Source organism: Danio rerio, chromosome 11 (assembly GCF_049306965.1).
Source record: "Danio rerio strain Tuebingen ecotype United States chromosome 11, GRCz12tu, whole genome shotgun sequence".
Classification (NCBI taxonomy): domain Eukaryota; kingdom Metazoa; phylum Chordata; class Actinopteri; order Cypriniformes; family Danionidae; genus Danio; species Danio rerio.
This window is the reverse complement of record NC_133186.1, coordinates 44,986,295-45,007,500: the sequence shown is the minus strand read 5'-3', so window position 1 is coordinate 45,007,500 and position 21,206 is coordinate 44,986,295. Positions and strand designations below refer to the sequence as shown.

At 35.7% G+C, this 21,206-nt stretch overlaps 1 protein-coding gene and 1 long non-coding RNA gene across 4 annotated transcripts in view; one reads left to right on the top strand and one right to left on the bottom strand.

The window, feature by feature from the left end:
- The window catches only part of il17rd (interleukin 17 receptor D), an 84,099-nt gene that overhangs the window by 28,945 nt on the left and 33,948 nt on the right, over nucleotides 1-21,206 (bottom strand). For 2 of the 3 annotated variants that reach the window (XR_012386681.1, NM_153660.3), the window contains 2 exon segments: nucleotides 8,492-8,558; nucleotides 849-974 (listed from right to left, as the gene is read on the bottom strand). Coding sequence is in view for 2 of the 3 variants with exons in the window: in NM_153660.3 (NP_705946.3) it covers nucleotides 849-974; nucleotides 8,492-8,558 (193 nt within the window). In the remaining variant the exon portion in view is untranslated. 3 annotated transcript variants of the gene reach the window in all.
- Nucleotides 19,231-20,919, top strand: LOC141376707 (uncharacterized). Its single transcript, XR_012387446.1, has 5 exons — nucleotides 19,231-19,299; nucleotides 19,486-19,545; nucleotides 19,856-19,978; nucleotides 20,085-20,188; nucleotides 20,768-20,919. It is a non-coding gene; the product is annotated as an uncharacterized lncRNA (long non-coding RNA).

Genomic DNA, 21,206 nt, shown 5'->3' with positions numbered 1-21,206 from the left:
AGACAGACTGACAGACAGACAGACAGACAGACAGACAGACAGACAGACAGACAGACAGACAGACAGACAGATAGATAGATAGAGATAGATAGATAGATAGATAGATAGATAGATAGATAGATAGATAGATAGATAGATAGATAGATAGATAGATAGATAGATAGATAGATAGATAGATAGATAGATAGATAGATAGAGATACGAATGTAAATAAGATTGTATTTGGTAACCATTGACACTTGCATGCATTTTTTGTTTCCATTTTCCTTTAAAATGTTTTTTTTTTGTGTGTGTTTGTTAATTTGTTTTGTTCATAACTGTTTTGAAAAAAGAAAATTTAAATATAAAAAAATAAGACTAAATGCTTCTAAAATATACAAAAAAGCAAGAAAATAAAAAAGAAAATAATAAATACATAAAAAATTAAAAATAAATAAGATGGATGGATGGATGGATTGCATTAATGCATTAAAATAAGTAAATGTCCCTTTAATTTAATTCTGTGTTTCTCAACCACGTTCCTAGGGGCCCACCAGCGCTGCACATTTTCCATGTCTCCTTAAACAAACACACCTGATTCAGATCAACAGCTCATTGCAGAGACTGAAAGACCTGTAAATGAGTGTGACAGACAAAGGAGACATCCAAAACATGCAGTGTTGGTGGTCCTCCAAAAACGTGGTTGAGAAACACTGCTTTAATTCAAATGTGTGACATTGCAACTCCTGAATGAACATCATTTTGACAAGCAGGTTTCCAGTGCACAAACAAAAAGCACCATCCAAAACTCACTCCACAGGGACAGAAGTCAACTAGTTTCTCCAACAACACATCAATAATAAACCCACCGAGAGGACTGGCCATCCAATGGACCACCACAGCTGCTTGGCTGTCACAGGACAGATGACTGAAGCTGATGTTGTTCACTTCATGGATGGCGTGTTTCCCAAGCGGACTCCAGTTCACAGAGCAGTCTAATTGGGAAGCACAAAGAGAAACGAGTGAAACAGAAAGACAGTGTTTCCCTGTGAGAACATCGCACAGATTCTTTGGCAAGCGGCAGGAGAAAATATGCAGCCATGCGAAGAAACACGATTTCCCAACCCCCTTTTCTTCCTTCCTACTCTCTTTCACAGTTTCTTTCTGCTTGGCGGACACAGATAAGCAGGTATAGGAAGAGGAGCAGTGGCTTGTGTCCTAGTCGCTCTTATTGTGATGCTAACGAGGAACGGCTTTAAGACTCGTTCGCGATTGTGGTCACGCACAATGGGGATTGAATGTGGTGGAGAAATCGGGATTAGCTACAGGATGAGAAACTTGACTTTTCAGGGGTTTGAGGGGCGGTCAAGAGCTCAGGAATCCTGACGTCAGGCGTTAACAAGAGAATAAATACTATATTAAGCCAAGAAAAGAGAATCAATTTGGGGGAATGTCACAAAGGATATGTTCAGGTCATACTATAAATGACATTACATTATGCTGCGTTCACACATATGTTACATGTTAAGTCAATGCAAACGCGCGAATAGACATCCTGCGGCTTGATACGCGCGAATGACGCAAATTGCACGAATGGCGCGGGGCGTATTGAGCGTTTTGTGCGTTTGACGCACTTAACGAGCGTTTTGCGCGAATCTCTCGACTTCGAAAATCTGAACTTCAGCGTACATTCGCGCCGCGTTAACCAATCAGAAGCTTGCTCTTGTGGGGGTGTGATTGTGCCGTAGAACCTGTCGGTGTTCCTAGGGAAATCATCCAGCCTTCACCAACAACAGTTCATCAAACTGGGCTTGGCTCAGTCAGAAGCACCGCTGAAAGCCTCCGTCATCCAGGTTAAGTTTCTGGAGGAGTTTATGAGCTCACAGAGCTGCATGCACCTCTGAAAGAATGTAGTGGACTCAGACACGACCCTACACGTATCGACGCTGTTTTTCAGTCTTCATAAAGCACATAAACACTGTTATTTTCTTCATAAAATCCATGTTAGCCATTTAGCTATGAAGATAGAGTCTTCGGGCAGACAGAAGCCCTGCCCATCATGCGAATCCGCATCTGTTCTGATGTGAATTTGACACGTGAATGAAGCGGGGTTTGACACGCGAATGAAGCGAGTAAACTCAAATGTTCACGCGGCTATTTACGCGCGAATAGCGCAATTTATCCGCGTGTTCCACGTCTGGTGTGAACACAGCATTATATATAGAGTTGAAGCCAGAATTATTCGCCCTCCGGTGTCCACCTTTTTAAATATTTCCCAAATGGAGTTTAACAGAGCAAGGAATTTCTTACAGTATTCCCTATAATATTTTTTTCTTTTGGAGAAAGTCTTCTTTTTTATTTCAGCTAGAATAAAAGAAGCTTTTGTTGTTTTTTTTATTATATATTTTTATTTAGCTTTTTCAAGAATTAACAATACAGAACATCAAAACAAAGCAGCAAACAAACTAAATTAAAACATACACGGTATATAAAATAAATAAGTAAAATAAAAATAAATAAATAAAAAAGGGAGAAGATACAGTATAAACCCGTGTAAAAAAAATTGTCAAATCAAATCAAGTGGTACTGTTTTAATATAATTAAAAATGCATTCCAAATCTTTTTAAATACTGCTTTTGTTATTTTCTAAACCATTTTAAGGTCAGTATTATTAGCAATATTTTTTTTCAGATTGTTGGGGTGCGCAGTCTGACCACCAGGGGTGCACAAAAGAACGTTTGTAATGGCGGAAAATTTGATCTTTTATTACTTTAATGCATGTATCTTGGGTAAACATGCCATATTTTAGAGAAAAGAAATTCACTGCGAGAAAGAAAAACTATATTCATCAAAATGGACACCATGTTAAAAAACTGCCACTTTAAAGAAGTCAAGTAACAGTAGTGATGAACCATCTACATCGGCCTCTTCTATAGAGATGTGCAGTGGCCTTGAATATATGAACTTAGAGGATAACAAACAAGGTGAAGAGGCGTTGGCGGGAACAGATAAATCCAGCAGAGACGTACTGATGAAGAGAATAAGACCTATGCTACACTCTCAGAAATAAGGGTACACAAGCTGTCACTGGGGTGGTACCTTTTCATTTGTACTTAAAGGGTACATATTGGTCCCTTAAAAGTATATGAAGAGTTCAGATGCAAAAACCTCTAAGTGCCATCTGAAATTTCCATTAAAAAATGACCATTTTTCTCAGCCTCCTTTGATTATGTTGAGATATTTCACTTTAAAGACCAGGAAAAGGACTTATTCTTTGGCATAAAAGTAATATTACTGAACCTACACCAGTGTTTCCTCTAGGATTTTTTCCAGCTGTGGCGGCAGGTCTTTTACACAAATCTACCAACTACATGTGCCGTTATTTCAATGACAAATGGAGAAATGTGGTGAGCGCAGTATTACATGTTGGGATCGCATTTAAGTAACGTTAATACGAGCATGCCAATCTCTGCTTGAGCGTTGATTTCCTTTGCTCGTGCACAAAACTTCTTGCACGCCCTTAAACAAACACTGCTGAAGTGCGATTAAGTGCATTTAAGTTGTGAGTATGTCTCCAACATTTATTAGATTTGCTAGAATTATTTATGAATGTCTCCAATAGCCCTACAGAACGGTATTAATGCATCCTGGAGTAAAGTGAAACGGCAGTAAACTCCAGCAAGATAACATTAAAGTCTTTGTATGCAGAATCACAGATCTTTATCTATAAATAAAGTATAGTTATGGAAACTGTGTTGACCTTAACTGAAAGCTACGCCGTGTTTGCTGGCCTCAAGCATCGCGCACCTGTCAGTAAGTCAGTCAGTCTGTCAGCATGTCACATTAAAAAGTTAAACAAATAGCGCACAGCCCTACTACCGTCACAGAAAAGTTTGCGCTGTTATAATTCACTTTCCTTTTAATGTGTTTTGGTGTGATTATAACCGTCTATTAAAAACAACAATGAATGAATGTTCTGAATTAATAAGAAGCTGTGATGTAGCCGTGGCAGGATGAATTTTGGTGTGGCGCCCCACCATGGAAGAATGAATGTAGCGGAAACCATGGATTATAAGGGAAGTCAATAGGGCAAAAACAGCCACCGACATAACAAAGAGGTAGTCAATTTTCCCTGAGTGTGTTATTAAGCTTTTAAAATATTTCAAAGCATTTTCCCAAAACACGTGTCAAAATAAGATTTGCCACACAAACATCACTGCATTTGCTGAAACAGAGAGAATGCTGTGGCCAAACGTAGGCCCCGTTTACACTAGTGCGTTTTAGTTTTAAAACGGCGTTGTAGAATGAAAACGATCCGCGTCCACACTTGCGTTTTACCCAGCGTTTCTGAACTGCTCTCCGTCCACACCAAAACGCTGAAAACGCACATCATGTGACCACACAGACACTCTCGGGCAAGCGCTCCAGCATTTCTACCCAGATGAGAGCTCTGCTTGTCGGACTTCTCATCAAGCATCTCCCTCTGGATCTAATCTCACTATATTTGCTAAACGTGATATTTCATTCATGTTGTTGTCTTTATCTAACGACATAGGCCTTATTCCCTTACTTTGGTCATTGGAATCTATTACTTGTTCACAGGTAACATGTTTTGGTTAAGCGCAAAGATAAGTTAATGATTAATCCAGGTACATTGACTGATCGATTGCCTTTATTTCCTACAATGTATAAACTTATTGTATGTAATACTTTTATAATTATCGATTATTAAAACTGATATTCAGCAAAAGAGAGGGTGTGTTTCGTATTTTCACTGAAATTGAAAGGAGGCAGTTGTTATCGGCTCCGTTTTGTTATAAATATCCACACAGTGAAGATGACGCTCATATATGCAGCACGGCGCCTCAACATTTCTGCTGTCTAAGTTGCTAATATTAAAATGAAAATAGGCAGTTCCTTAAATCATGTTTACATTTTATTGTTGACAAAGTGAAACAACGTAGCCAAGGTGATGTGAATGAATTTATAAAGTACACTGTTTCCTTTGAAGATTTACCCGTGTCCTCGGTATGTTTTCCATATCAAACTGAGAAGGGGGAGACTGCAGCCTTGATCAAACTTGCGAAGTCTTAACTTACAAGAAGAGGATGCGAGACTGAACTGTGTGTGGGCTACTTAATATTGAGGAAAAGCCCCAATCAGAGAGGCGAACGTTTGCAGCCCCGCCTCCGTTTTCAGATGTCTCCGTCTTTCCCCATCCACACTGAGACGGAGCAGCAGCGTTTCAGAATGAAAACGGCCTCTCCAGCGTTTTCGAAACGCTCCGTTTTCGGCGCTCGAGAACTCCGGCGTAGTGTGGACGGATGGCGTAACTGTAGCAAAACTTATGCGTTTTCAAACTAAAACGCACTAGTGTAAACGGGACCTCAGACTCAAAATTACCCCAGAGTGGAGAAAACATCTCAAACAGCACACAATGGTTAATGTGTTAATGGTTAATTTTTGTGCTGTAATTTTGGTGAAACCACTATCCTGGTAAAATAAATGATAAATAAATAAATCATCTAACATACTTAATGCGCAAATGCACTACGTTTGACTGGTACACAATTTAGTAGCTCCATTGCATTCATTTTTTTAGTTTTTTTTTGTTGTTGTTGGTTTTATATGCTATTATCTGCATTTGTGTTGTTATTGTATTGTGTCCCTAGTGCTTTGTACTGCATCTGCTTTTCATGTTGCCTCTTGGCCAGGTCGTCATTGTAAATGAGAACTGGTTTTCAATTGACTTACCTGGTTAAATGAAGGTTATTATTATTATTATAGGACATTAAGATGGGAAAAGGCGACACGGTGGCCCAGTGGTAGAGGTTTTTGCATCTAAACTCTTCATATATTAGTACCTAAAAATTTTAACACTTTTGTACTTTTAAGGTACTAATATGTACCCTTGAGGTATTAATATGGACCTTTTAGGTGCAAATGTATATCTTTTGAAAAGGCACCACCCCAGTGACAGTTTGTGTACCGTTATTTCTGAGAGTTCAGGGAGTGAGAAAGTGTCAAGTAAGAAACGCAAATATAGCGACAGTTCCATTAGTTTCAGGTTTACATGGATTGGAGATGCATAAAATCCAAATCCGCAATGTGTAGTCTGTGGTGAGGTTTTAGCTAATAGCAGTCTTAGGTTGCGTTCATATCAATGACTGTAAAAAATATGGACGACGCGACAGCACTTTTTCCCATTGAACGCCTTGAGGGCAAAACGCCTGCTTGACGGGCACAAACTGTCGCAAAAGACTGCTGAAATTGGAGCCAGACATGCGCAGAAGGACTGTCTGATGGAGCCAGAGGAGGAGCCGCGATAATGAGCTGAGTCGAGCTTCCAACCAAACGCTTTATGTAAAATCAACTACGCCCCCCGAACTGCTCAGCATGCGTTTGCTGTCATATCAACACAAATGGATGTAATAACGTTAACAAATATGAGGGTTTTATATATTCAATCGCGCCAGCTCCGGGCCGCAGCGCATAACTTACTCGCGGCGTCGCGGACTGATTCCGGCTCGCATGCGGCAGCGCCGGCTCGCTCGGCCGCCGCATCTGGCTCGATTGACTAGGGCTGGAATTGGGTAGTGAGTCCAGGCATCCGGAGTAGGTCCAGCAGAGGTAACGTTAGTCAGTCTGAGCTCTAAGGGATAAGTCTCCGGCAGGCGAGAATCTAGCCGGAACTGTGTTTTGCTATCTGGGTGGCTAGGCGTGTATCAGCAAACTAATAAAGCCCGAAAAAAGCCCTGAACTTAGCGAATAAACAGTGTTCCACCAGGATCATGTATGTCAGAAACTATAGTTTACTGCTGAACTCATTTTGTCATGATAAAATAACACAGAAATCGAATAATAACACTTCAGTCTACTTCAGTCTCCTGCCGAAGCTCAGACGGTCTGCTTTGAGAAACTGTCAATCACAGCTGTCAATCACGATGACACGCCCAGCATTAAATTACTGCTAAAAACAAACTGTTTACAAAAATGAAGATCTGCACCTATTTCAGCTCAATAACCAGTGCCTTAATCCACCAGAACCATCTTTCGGGAAATTTTATTGCAAGTGTAATAATTTTTTTTATTTGGGCTCAAGTCTCCTTCATTAACACGGAGGAGGCGGGCTTTATGACTTGTACTGCAGCCAGCCCCCAGGGGGCGATCTAACGGCCGAGACCCTCACTCAAACGCAGGCTTGCGGCACACTTGGTTCACATCTGTAGTTTGCTTCATTTGGTCCGCACCAAGGGCAGTAAATGATACATTGTTGCCTCTTCTGCCATCTTTGGGTCGTTTTCACACCACACTGCTGGCTTTGGTCCGAACCAGTTGAAACGAACCAAAATGCAGTCATCTGACAAAATCCACATCTCTCATTGGCCAGATGTTGTTGAACATATTTCCTAAACTGCTTATTGATTGGTCAGAATTCACGTGCGGGAAAATGCCAATGAACTCCCGCAGGTAAACAAAACCAGCAGACACAAAATGTCGTTTTAACTCTGGAGGGACGACTGCGCTGGCTGATTGTATGCCTGCTTTAGACAAACTATACATTTCGAGAATGAAGCGCGGCTGCGGCTGGAAAACAGTGTTTAATGCATCACACGTCACTTCAGGAGGAGCCGTGAATTAATTTAGCTAAACTGCGACATGCTCATCTTGCGGAAATATTACCAGCGAGCCATCAGGTAATGTTTTCCCCTCTCTCTCTCTCTGTTGGTAAAGCGCTGTCAACAAATATTTTCCTCCATATCCCATAATGCACAGCCCATCGGCCTACGGCAGCTGAATTAGTCCAAAAGGCGCAGTACTTTTTGCGGTTGGGTCTGTTTTAGTACGGATCATATTCACACCACAAACGAACCGCTCCAGGGTTCGTTTATAAGCGTACCGAGACCACCTCTTCAAGCAGGTCTCGGTACGCTTATTTGGTCCGCTTTTGGTGCGCACTCGAGTACGATTGCTGCATTCTCACCTGCCCAAACGAACCGCACCAAAAGGGGAAACGAACTCTAGTGCGATTCAATCCAACTAAATAAGCCCTAATATATGGTCTGGCACTTACAAACAAGACATAGTCACTTACAACACAGGCCTATAAGTTTTTTTTCAAGGAAAATTGGAGGAAATTTTAATCACGTATCCAAAAAATATGTGCATTTAGTTATTTACTCTGTCTCATGCTGAACGCAGTCAATCAATAACAACAGCCTGGGTCATCGGACCAATCAGAGCAGATTAGCTTCATGCTAAGGAGGGGTTTGGGAACAAATGAATCGCTAAACGGATCATATGGGAGTCGCTGGGATAATTAGGTAAAAATAAACACATATTATAAGACAATGAAAGTGTTTTTTGACCTTGCATGCATATCAGCATGTTGTTGGAGACCCCTAAAACCAAAATATGACCTTTTATAATGCAAAATAGGGATTGTGGAACCCAGCATCTTTACAGTGTAGTGCTTATACTTTTGTTAATATATAATGTGAATTTTTCTTACTGTCATATCGAAATGTGACTCCGAGTTTGCGAGCGCCCTCATCCATGCTGGACGTCTGTGTTCCCTGCTGAAACAGAGAGAACAGGAAACAGATCAGAAAAATAACACAGCCTTCACTTCCACTTAACTGCACGAAACATCTGAAGTTCACTGTAATCTGAGAGACAAACAGCAACTTGTGTAACAGGAATGTGCTGGAAAACCGGCAGCACTTCATGTGGTGACAGCAGCAGCACACAATCCCACAATTATCCGACTCAAAACACACACACGGCGCTGCCAAAAAACAAATACAAGCCTTCTGTCAAACACAGGACGGCCCAGAAACAGCCGTTTATACACGCGATAAACTCAGGTGAGATAATGGAGGGTTTACACTGACCTGAGATCAGCACTTTAAGGTGAATCTGAAGAAGTGAAAACAAATGTGTTTGCATGCAAAAGTAGAAAATGTGTTCTCAAACTTCCAAATACAATTTAACAAAAATAAATGCTGATAAAATCAATATTTAAGTGATCATAATGCTATTTAAATCAATGTGTTATTTACCATTTGCTTGTAATTATTTGTCGTACACTCAAAAAAATATTGTAATACAAAACAAAAAAAAATGTACGCAAGTTTGCATTAATCCATTCAAGTTACGACAACATCTAACAAAATGAAGTTCAGACAACAAACTTTATGTTAGCCAAATCTTTTCCTCTTCAATCAGAGGCATTTTTACATAACAAAAACTTCAAATTTTTAGGTCGAGTACTCCAAAAATAAGTTGTTTCACTTAGTTTTTTTTTTTAATCAAAATTTAACACAAATCCAGTGTTATGTACTTAATTACATGCACGTTTTCAAGTTTAGAACCTCAAATCAATTAAGTATCCGAAATTGTTCAATTTTTTGTTTGTTTTGTTTGTTTTTTGTTCAAATTTACTGTTCATGCTTGTAAGAAATACATTTAACAACAACATTTTTGTTTTACGGTAATTTTTGATTTGTATTAAACCACAGGTTTTTATTGTTTTACAAAATAAAAACATGTACTGTCCCATATTATCAGTATAAAAAATAATCAAAAAACATCAATGTGTGGACTCAAAAATACAAAACAACTCAATTAGTGTGGAAAAAGTGAGTTATCAACGCAATTCTTCTTGCTACAAGTTAAATTATTATTTTTTTTATTTATTTATTTATGAATTGTTAACAAAACATACAGGCTGAAAAACCTATATAATGAAAAGTTAAATACTGTTTTAAAGTAATTGACACATACATTTACCTTTAAAATAGCCGCATTTTTAAATTGATGTAATTGTCAATATTTTCCTGCTTTGAAAACTTAATAAAATTATTTTTGCAGCTTAAAATTTTAATCTCATCAGCATTTTAGAATTTCTAAGTTACAATAATTTATTAAACTATGTAGTGGTAACAGACCTCAATGTCTGAGTGAAATAAAGGGACTAAGCCGAAAAGAAAATGAATGAGGAATGAATGTTTGAGTGAAATTATTCAAGTTATTTATTTTTCAATGTACAGAGTACAAGTTTTACATGCATTACTTTACATTTCTTAGTAATTATTGTTCTATAACGTTTTACAGTCTATTGTAAGCACATTTCACATGCAAATAACTTTATTGCATCGATTTCACATGCATTACTTTCCATGTCTTAGTAATTAATATTCTAAAATGTTTTAGTCTATTGTAAGCACATTTTACATTAAAAATGATTTTCACCATCAATGTCACATACATTACTTTCCATTTCCTAATAATTAATGTTCAAAATGTTTTGCAGCCTATTGTGAGCAGATTTTGCATGCAAATAATATTTAATATGTATAATGTTTTATTTCTTAGTAATTAATGTTTTAAAATGTTTTACAGCCTATAAGCACATTTCACATGGAAATAATTTTACTGCATCGTCACATGCATTACTTTTCATTTCTTAGTAATGAATATTCAATATGTTTAGCACATTTTATATGCAAATATATTTACTGCATCAATTTCACATGCTTTACTTTTCATTGCTAAGTAATTAATGTCATGATTTTATCTCCACACTGTGAACTCAGTATGTAGGTTATCAGTAGGTGATATTCAGTAATGTCTGGCTTTGACTGACTCTAGATCAGTGCTTCAAGGTGAATCAGAAGAAGTCAAAACAACTGCGTTTGCGTGCCAGAAGCAGACACGACTCCGCACGAGACTCTCGAGCTCTATAATCTGCATGCCAGATCAGGGCGGATGTGCAAAAACAATAAGGAAGACACATAAAATGAGGATTATGGAATAAAGCGATGCATATTTCAAGAGGAGAGTCACGGATGAAGCGTGGAGCGACACTAAAGAGGCCTTGTTCACTCTTGTGCTTTTCACAGATCTTATCATCTTCCTTGTGTTATCTGGAATAAAGGAAGTTGTTTGACAAGGCGGGACGGGACACAATTCACTCCCACCCAGGAGACCAGAGTTAACAAAACCTCAATAATGAGATACGGGGCTGGGGAAAATGCTTTAAATGGGCTTTACTGTCTGACAAAGTAGGCGATCATTTTACTTCAAATTACAATGCATTTTACTCTAGATTTTCAAGATTAATATTTTAATTCTTGTTTTTTTACTTCAGATTTGTAAGATTATTAGAGATTGATGATTGTGTTTTTACTCTAGATTTTCAAGATTAACATTTTAATTTGTTTTTTTTTTTACTTCAGATTGTCATCATTAATTATGTTTAATTCTTGTGGTTTCTTTGAAATTTATAATGGGAATATACACTCACCGGCCATTTTATTAGGTACACCTGACCAACTACTCTAATCAGCCAATCACATGGCAGCAACTCAATGCATTTATGGATTTAAATGAGTTTGAATGTGGCAGGGTTGTTGTTGCCAGACGGGCTGGTCTGAGTATTTCAGAAACTGCTGATCTACTGGGATTTTCACCTACCTTTGCCTAACTGAGTATTGCTGCTGACCATGTCCATCCCTTTATGGATCTTCCAGTGATGGCTACTTCCAGCAGGATAACGCACCATGTCAAAGCCTGAATCATCTCAGACTAGTTTCTTAAACATGCCAACGAGTTCACAGTACTCAAATGGCCTCCACAGTGACCAGATTTCAATCCAATAGAGCACCTTTGGGATGTGATGGAACGGGAGATTGGCATAATGGATGTGCAGCCGACCAATCTGTAGCTACTGTGTGATGCTATCGTGTCAATATGGAGCAAAATCTCTGAGGAATATTTCCAGTATCTTGTTGAATCTCTGCCAAGAAGGATTTAAGGCAGTTCTGAAGGCAAAAGTGGTCTAACCCGCTACTAGTAAGGTGTACCTAATAAAGTGGCCAGAGAGTGTACCTGTATATACACTGATTTTAAAGTTGTAAATAAGTGCTGATTTCTGTTTAGTTTATTGTTTATAAAATTTAATTTTATTTAATTTAAAAAATATATGCCAGAAATTTTAAACAGTAATTTTAAAGTTGTAAATAAAAGGTTTCATATTTAATTTAAAGCTTAGAAAAAAATGTAATTAAATGTAAAAATTATAAATAAAATAAAACTCTAAAAAATCAAATTAAAAATAAAACAAATTAATAAACAAATAAAAATAACTATCTCATGATTTGAAGTGCTTCTTTTATCCTCACCTGAACGTTGCTTTGAATAAAAGCATCTGCTAAAATAAGAAAATAAATGTAAATGTCTTATTTGTTTTTGTATAATTAATTGTGAAATTGACAATCTACTAATCTAAACTAAAACTACACTTTTTTGTGTAAAAAACAAAACTAGCCGATTACCTTATACCTATTTATATCCCGTATAAGGAAAAAAAGGTCAAAACAAAACAAATAAATCTCTGAATCTCTGGATGGAAACGCCGTGCACCTGTTTGCTTCACTCTGGGAAAGTGATTCTCAACGCTGATCTGTTTTTATCCCGTTTGGAGCATCTCTACTCCCCATACAACCCGTTTCTTTCTCCAAACACATAAATCATCCACAGCTTTCCTCCAAATGCTCAACTGGAAACCGCAAAACCACAGATAAACACAACTGACAGCTTCAGTGTGAATGTGATTGGAGGATGAATTGTGAAACTATTTCTCTGCATACTGTAAAATAATACAGACTACAGATGTAAATTAGCTTTATAGCTAACTCTGGCACAACATGGCATGCTGTACATTGTCCCTGTATACATAAATAAACAATTAAAACAAATATAGTTCATAAATATATACAAGTTATGCATTTTGTAATTTTTTTTATTTATTTATGCTTTTAAATTGCATCGGAAGAATTTTGATCTTTGGTTTTTAATTATTTTTGCTGCTTGTTCAAACTGCTTGTTCAAAATTAGCTGACAAAACAACTATGTTTTTTCAGGTGCCGACTTAATTGTTTTATTCAGTATTTTCTGCATATTATTTCAGTTTTTGTTTTGTATTATGCAATTACGACGTCGACGACTTCTACTATTACTACTACGACTATGACAACCACTACTACTATTACGAAGACTACTATAACTACCACTGCTACAACGACAACGACTGCTAATATTACGACGAAGACGACAACTACTACTACGACTATACCACTGCTACTGTGACAAAGACAACTACTGCTACGACGACTACAACTACTTCGACAACGACAATGACTACTACTATTACGACGATTACTATTATTACGACCACTACTACAACGACTACTACTACCACTGCGACAACGTCGACTACTGCGAGGACGACTACAACTACTGCGACAACGACAACCATTACGACGACCACTACTACAACGACTACTACAATGACTATAACACTGCTACTGCGACAACGATGACTACTACAATGACTATAACTACTGCTACTACTACTGTGACTGCAATAAGCCCATAATCAGAAACCCTGTTATCAATTTTCCGAATAGATAGATATCTTCAATATCCTCCATAGACAGAGCAGCCAGGCACACAACCCGCCACTTCTCTCACCCGTCCATCATGTATCCAGCAACAAACGTCCATAATTCCTTATTGCTTGGAGAGCAGGGCAAGGAGAGTCTCATAGATAGAATGGGAGAAATATGGCAAGGAGAGGAAAAAAGTGTGACCGCCTTCGCCAAGAGCCAAAAAAGAATATAATAATAATAATAATAATAATAATAATAATAATAATAATAATAATAATAATAATAAATAATATTAATAATTAGAAGTAGAAAGGGAAGAAATATAAGTAGAAAAAGGCAATTTATTTCTTATACAGCACAATATGTTGTTTTAAACAACTAAAATGTCAATAAAAATCTAAATTTTAATTATTATATCTATATTACATTTTATTATATATATATTATTTCTTAATTTAAATGATCCAATAAATATTTGATGCATAACTGACAATGTTCTTTTTATTTATAAATTTTTTTTTTAATTTTGTGTGTGTGTGTGTGTGTGTGTGTGTGTGTGTGTGTGTGTGTGTGTGTGTGTGTGTGTGTGTGTGTGTGTGTGTGTGTGTGTAATTGTAATTTCATTTTGTTTATGAGGGAGAGGTTGGGAAAAATCTTTGTTTACATTTGTCTGTAAAACTATTCTGCTATTTCTCTAAAAGTTTAAAAAAAAGATGAGAAAAACCTGATTAAAATTCAACATTAAAAGTTGACCGAGCACAGATCAATGTCCTATAATGCAAATCATAACCATAAATAAAAAGAAAAGACCTGTAAATCACTAAATATGTTCTACAGTTCTACAGTATGCTGAAAATGCAGTAAATGTCAAAGATGTTTCGCTTGCATCAGAATAAATATGCAAATATGTGGCTTGTCAAACTGGAATCTCGCTGATTTGCATGAACTGCTCGTGGGAAAATGTTTTGTTATATGGTTTGAAATGAATAGTGAGCGAATCTGTGGACTTCCTGTTGTAAAATAATCTTTAAAATTGAGCAAAATGAGGAGTGGGTGGCTACTGAAATGGTGTGAATAAACTAGTCCAACATATGTGCAAGACTAATCTGTCTTAATGACATCCTCCGGTCTATTTCCACAGGATGTTTACTGATGAGGGCTTGAACTCTGACCCCAGCGTCTCGCTGACCCTTTACCTGGACCACATGGACAAGCACACGCTCACAGGTTGTTTTAGGGGAAAAAAAATCTCATGATTCTGCTAGCTAACATATAATGTATTAAAATGATAATAAAAACATATTTAAAAAATACTTTTGATTTTTACGTCTAATTATAGACTGATTTAAAAATCTAAAATTTATACAAATATTATTTTTAATAAATAAAATAAATGAATAAATGATACACTGTTATTTAATAAAAATAAATAAATCAAAGTACAGTACTAAAATATTTTTGAAAATTCATTATCTAAAAACTACATTTTAATAAAATTATTAAAAGTTTTTATGAATAAAATATATAAAAATACATAAAATGATAAAATAAAACAGAAATGTGATTAGCTATTTAATTACTTCAGCTTAAATTTTAAAGTTGAAATAAAAAAGCTAAATAAATTAATAAATAAATCAAACCTAAATATTAATTCATAGAAGGAAGATGTGTAACAAAAAACACACAAACAACACTTAAAAAATAAATAAAATAACTTGAATATTAATATAAATAGACAAAATCATGTAGAAATTACATAAAACTTTTTAAATAAATATGTATTAAAATAAAATCTAATCCGAAAACTCTATAATAATCACAAATAAAGCATAAAGAGTAAAAAAAGCACATTTAAAGTTATATGAACATTAAATTGGCGTCATGGTGGCGCAGTGAGTAGCACAATCGCCTCACAGCAAGAAGTTCGCTGGTTCGAGCCTTAACTTGGTCAGCGGGCATTTATGTGGAGTTTGCATGTTGTTCCAGTGTTGGTGTTGGTTTCCCCCACATGCAGGTGAATTGAGTAAACTAAATTGGCCATAGTGTATGTGTGTGAATGAGAGTGTATGGATGTTTCCCAGTGATGGGTTGGAGCTGGAAGGGCATCCACTGCGTAAAACATATGCTGCATAAGTTGGCGGTTCATTCCGCTGTGGAAATCCCCAATTAAAAAAGGGACTACGCCGAAAAGAAAATGAATGAATGAATGAATGAACATTAAAATATTTATTAAACGAGTATTCAACTTTGATTTAAAAAATGCAAACACCACACACAGACACTTCTCCTTTACATTTCACATCCAAGCGTGCATCTCCCATCAGGACGTCCTGCAGTATTTGTGGAAAAACATGCCGGTCTTTTACTGGGAAAACTCGTATGAAGGCTTCACACCACAGTTAATGAACTGAGGGGAATCAAAGCACAAACTAATTTGGCTCGTAGCCCTCGGCTTCTCTTTTAAAGCCAGAGATTTCAGGCAGCAAAAAAAAAAAAAGCTCATTTACAGGCCGGCAGACTAACTCCTCATTTAGCAGCAGGATAAAGTGAGAAAGTCAGCAGCACTAATGACTCCTGCATTGCTGTCCGGGGCCGTTTTTAACACCACAGGGCCCAGCGGGATGCCGAGGGCCACAGACCACAACACACACACACACCTGGAGACAATCACACACTCACACACATCAATCACACACTCACAGGAGGGCTGCACGATATTGGAAAAAACTGACAATGCCATGTTTTACATTTACATGCAAGTCATTTAACAGATGCTTTAGACTTGACTTACAATTGAGGAGGCATTCAGCGATTCAACAAGCAGCAGCAATACACAGTATTGTACAATACACAAGTGCTGATTATATAAAGGAACTGCTGGTGCTCGGAGAATTTGGAGGAGTTAGCAGTGGTCTTTAATAGAAAGAGAAAAGTGTTTCTACGGGTGGTTTGTCAGGCCCACTCACCTATATGATAAAGGTGTTTGTGTGCATATAAATATATAAAAGGGCTTATCCAGAATTTCCAGAAAAGAGTTTTTTTTTTATTAGATTTTAGATTCGAGTTTTATATTAAATCTAACATTGATAAATAATGTTGGTTGATTGCATTAATTTAATTCTATGTGTGTGACCATGTTATTATAACTTAAATAAATCATAATAAAATATATAAAAAAATGTAATAAAAAATAAAATCATATTACATCTTTAAAATAAAAAATACAATAATAAAATAATTATTCTTTTTTTTGGATAAAATTGAAAAAATAAACAATGATAAAATAAAAAATAGAAATGCTATTAAAATTTAAGCTATATATATATATATATATATATATATATATATATATATATATATATATATATATATATATATATATATATATATAAATTTTAAATTATAAAATACTAATTATTCATACCCACTGGCAAACTGACTTAAAGTTACTATTATTCAACCAGCAGGTTTTGTTGTTTTGTTGGCTGAAATGACACAGGCTCCTTCCAAAACATAATATGACAATATATAAGAAGCATCATTGTGGAAAAAATATTTTTCAGCTTTCATTTAACTTTGAAAAAAAAAAAGTGTCAGAATTTGCCAGGAATATGTATAATTTCAGGTTTGACTGTGTGTGTGCCGTTGTATACATACTATTATATTACTATATATATATATATATATATATATATATATATATATATATACTGTAAAAAATTTCCAGGTTTTCACAACAAGTTACTGTAATTTTTCACAGTAAATTACATTAGTATCCCTTCACAGTATTTAACTGAAAAATTCACAGTAATATGTTGTATTCATAATTTTATTGTGAAATTACAGCAGGTAGCATGATTACAGCAAATTACAGTGAAAAGGGCTATATCTTTTGCACGTTAGTTCTAGAAATTCAAACCTTTTTTAATTCAACGTAGAAATTAATACAAATGAACTTTTAACAGATAATAACAGAATGTTATAGCCCCCAAAACGATTTAGTTACCAACATCTTTTTGGTTGTACTGCACCTTTATTTAATTATATACAGTTAACATAGAATAGGAAATAATATTTAATGAACATAACTGTGTGCTTAGCCAAAACACAATAAACTGGAATAAAAAGTAATTAATTAATGAAACCAAAGACTGTTAAACAGCCAACAATTATTTCAATGTCAGGGTAAATGTCTGCTTTAGACGGTTTCATGAGTATTGGGCACCTGTCATCGCCTGGAGGTCACTAATCTTTAATTTAGAATTAAATATATATATATAATTATATATATATATATATATATATATATATATATATATATATATATATATATATATATATATATATATAAACCACAGATTAGAGTTTTAAACAACTACATTCTAGCATGAAAAACAGTTAAAACTTCATTTTCGGACGCATATAGAGCCATCGAAGACGGGGCAATTGTCCCAATGTCTAGCCTGAAGACAGGCGCCTCTCGGCGGATACATGAGTAATGAGCGCCGTTACCGCCTGGAGGTCATAGATCTCCGCTACCGGCAAAACACACTTAAAATTACACACAATCTTTACTAACAATCCACAGATTTGAGTTTTGAAGAACTACATTCTCGCATGAAAAAGTGTTAAAACTTTATTTCATTACATATTACAAGCAATATTTATAATATTATGTGCCTTCTCATCCACCATTACAGCTTGATGCAGCTTGGTGCAAAATGAATCCTGGGAGGAAAAAATAATAATTCTCAATACACTCCAAACGAACTTTATTCTTATTGTTAAAATCAGAGATATGTAATATTTTGAATGGCGAAGAAAATAATTAACTTTATATTTCAATCAATATATTACTTTTGCACTGCTTCGGTTCAGGACTCGTGTGAAATTGAATCAGATTCAGATATTTTATCAGACGTGTTCATGAGCTCATAGTCATCAACAAGCAATTCGTGTACAAGCAGTACACGAACCAAGCAATATGATGAAATATTAATGAATTATATGTTTGCGTCTTACAATATTGTACAAAACGGAATCGTTTTCAGGCGAATTCGATTCTTTACTGTTCACTTAAAGGAGCCGAATTCGACTCTTTACAGTTCACTTAAAGGAGCCGATTCATTTAACAGAACTGACTCGACTCGACCGCAAACAAGCGCCATCACCACAGACAACGCCTGCCTCGTCTCTTCACCCAACGGATTCATCCTCGGTAAGTGTTAAAATATGACTTTTGTCCGTTAAATGATTGTTGTATGTGTGTTTCTGTATAGTGCATGTCATTTAACAGGAATTTACCGAGTACTTCAGTTGTACTCGCACGTACAGGGTTTAAGCGCGCCTTTTTTTAAAACAAGAAATTAACGACGCCAGATGGTGATTGTAGTGTTTTCTGAGGTATTAGCATAACGTTAACGTTAGTTCCTGAAAAAAGAAAGGGAGTTTTCTTTAATTAACTTCTTGTTCACTGCATTTTCTGTTTCAGTACAAGACTGAAGTAAAGGTGACATGACTATAACGTTAAGGTAAGCTCTGGCCTTCACTTAAGTTAACGTTACGGTTAACGTTAGTCAGTCACCATCATGTACGTTAATTTTGTTCACTGTAACGTTAACGTTAAGTTAGTTAAATAAACTAAACTCATTATGAAACAAGTCTTAACTGTTTTATTAAATGAGGCTTATAATACAATTCAGTTGTATTCTTTTTAACTAACACTAACACAGTACATGTATATTTCTCACTGGTGTTAATACAGTGCTAACATTAACTAATGAGAACTAATTGTAGTTATATTGTCACTAACTGTAGATTTTATTTTTTGGTGTTCAGGTGTACCTGATAATAGCTGAAGTGTGAGGTGAGTGTAAATTCTGAGCACACAAATATAACCTAAATTCATTATCACAATCTAAACATATATATATATATATATATATATATATATATATATATATATATATATATATATATATATATGAGTATGTGTGTACGTGTGTTAGGTTGAGTCTTATTCTACTCTTATTATATTCATATTTTTTTGCAGCCACAGCCATTGATGTTGAAACACTGATGCTACCAATCACCCCTCGCTTGATTATTAAAGGTAATGTTGATGCCTTCCTCATTTTTATTAGATTTTTAAATGTCAAGTTTTTCACAAATTTGTTGTGAGCAGTTTCTTGTACAAACTCTTTTTCTTCTTCCAGAAGTTCCACCAGTACCTCCAGTAGTAGTAAATATTAGACAAAGATTTTTTTAAACTATAGTTTTTATTTTTATTAGCAATTTTACTGGGCATGTGTGTTTGTTTGCTTGGTTTTTAATAGGCAGAGCATGGAATGTCAACTTTGTTTCTACAAAAAATTTAATTATTCACAAACACCTCTAATTTAGTCCTTCTTTCCCTCTTTTAGTCTTATTCCTTGGACTCGGAGGGTCGAGTGGTCATGGGACCTCACCGGGATTTCACAACTGACTTTGGATCTGGTCTGAAACTGAAGTATGCTGAAGTTGCCTTTTGCACTCTGGAATTTAAGGTAATGTCAACAATAAATATTGTAACTGAGGGCTTGTTTTGGGGGGGTTAAACAAGGAATGTATAGGAGCACAAGTCATGACTCCCCTTGTCCCCTTGTTATAAAGGGCCGTGTTGCAGACACAATTTGTTTGTCTGTGCTGGAGACCAGAGGGGAAGCTGTCTTTAAAAGGATGGGGCTCTTATACCATATGTGAAGTTACCTATTCAGGTGAGTGGATTACATGCAAGTCATTGCAAATGCATAAATAGTGGGAAATTTTTACTGGGCAGCACAAATTAAGTGAAACTCAAAAAACGTTGAAAAATATTTAGAATATTTGCAAAAAACTTGATTGAAATGAATACAACACAAGTGTTGTATCACTTCAATCAAGTTTTTTTTTGCAAAATTTTCCTAATATTTAAATCATGAAAAATTTGCTTGATGCAAGAAACATCCTGCTAGTATTCAAGAGCAAGTACTGTGATGCACGTGTTCACTTTGCAATAAGTGTGAACCCAGCATTAGATTATAGTCTGTAAACAAAAGGTGTAAATCAAATCAACTGTTTTAAAATGCTCTGCCTAGGTCATTAAAACCACTATTTGTTGTTAGACTGTTCTTGAATGTGTGTTTGTGATGGAAATGTTTTTCAGATGTTTTTGTTTAAATGATTGCAGTTTGACTGAGCTACAGTATTGTCAGCATGTTCAAACTGAGCTAACAGTAATTTTGCTCTCTAGTGCAGCAGTAGTGTCCCAGTAGTGTTGTATGAAGCTAACTGTTTGTCTGCCCTTTTGCTTATAGGTGCTTTTTGGGCACCAGTTTGGAGATGGAAGACAGACGAAGTCAAAGAAGCAGAGAAGACACATCAACCAGCAAGTGTGTAAAATTATCAGGAAAATGATTGACCTTGAATAGACGACTGCCTAATTTAGCAAGAAGTTTTGTCTCTCTCTCTCATATGTGTGTGTGTGTGTGTGTGTATATATATATATATATATATATATATATATATATATATATATATATATATATATATATATTTATATATATATATATATATATATATATATATATATATATATATATATAATGAGAGAGAGAGAGCGCACTCTGAAGCACTGCTTTTTATATGTATGCTACATATGATGTCAGATTTTTTTGTTCTTATGTTCTTATAGTATTTTTTGAGGCTTCACCTTCACCTTTTGAAAGTTTTCTGAAATGTTTACACAGATGTCAT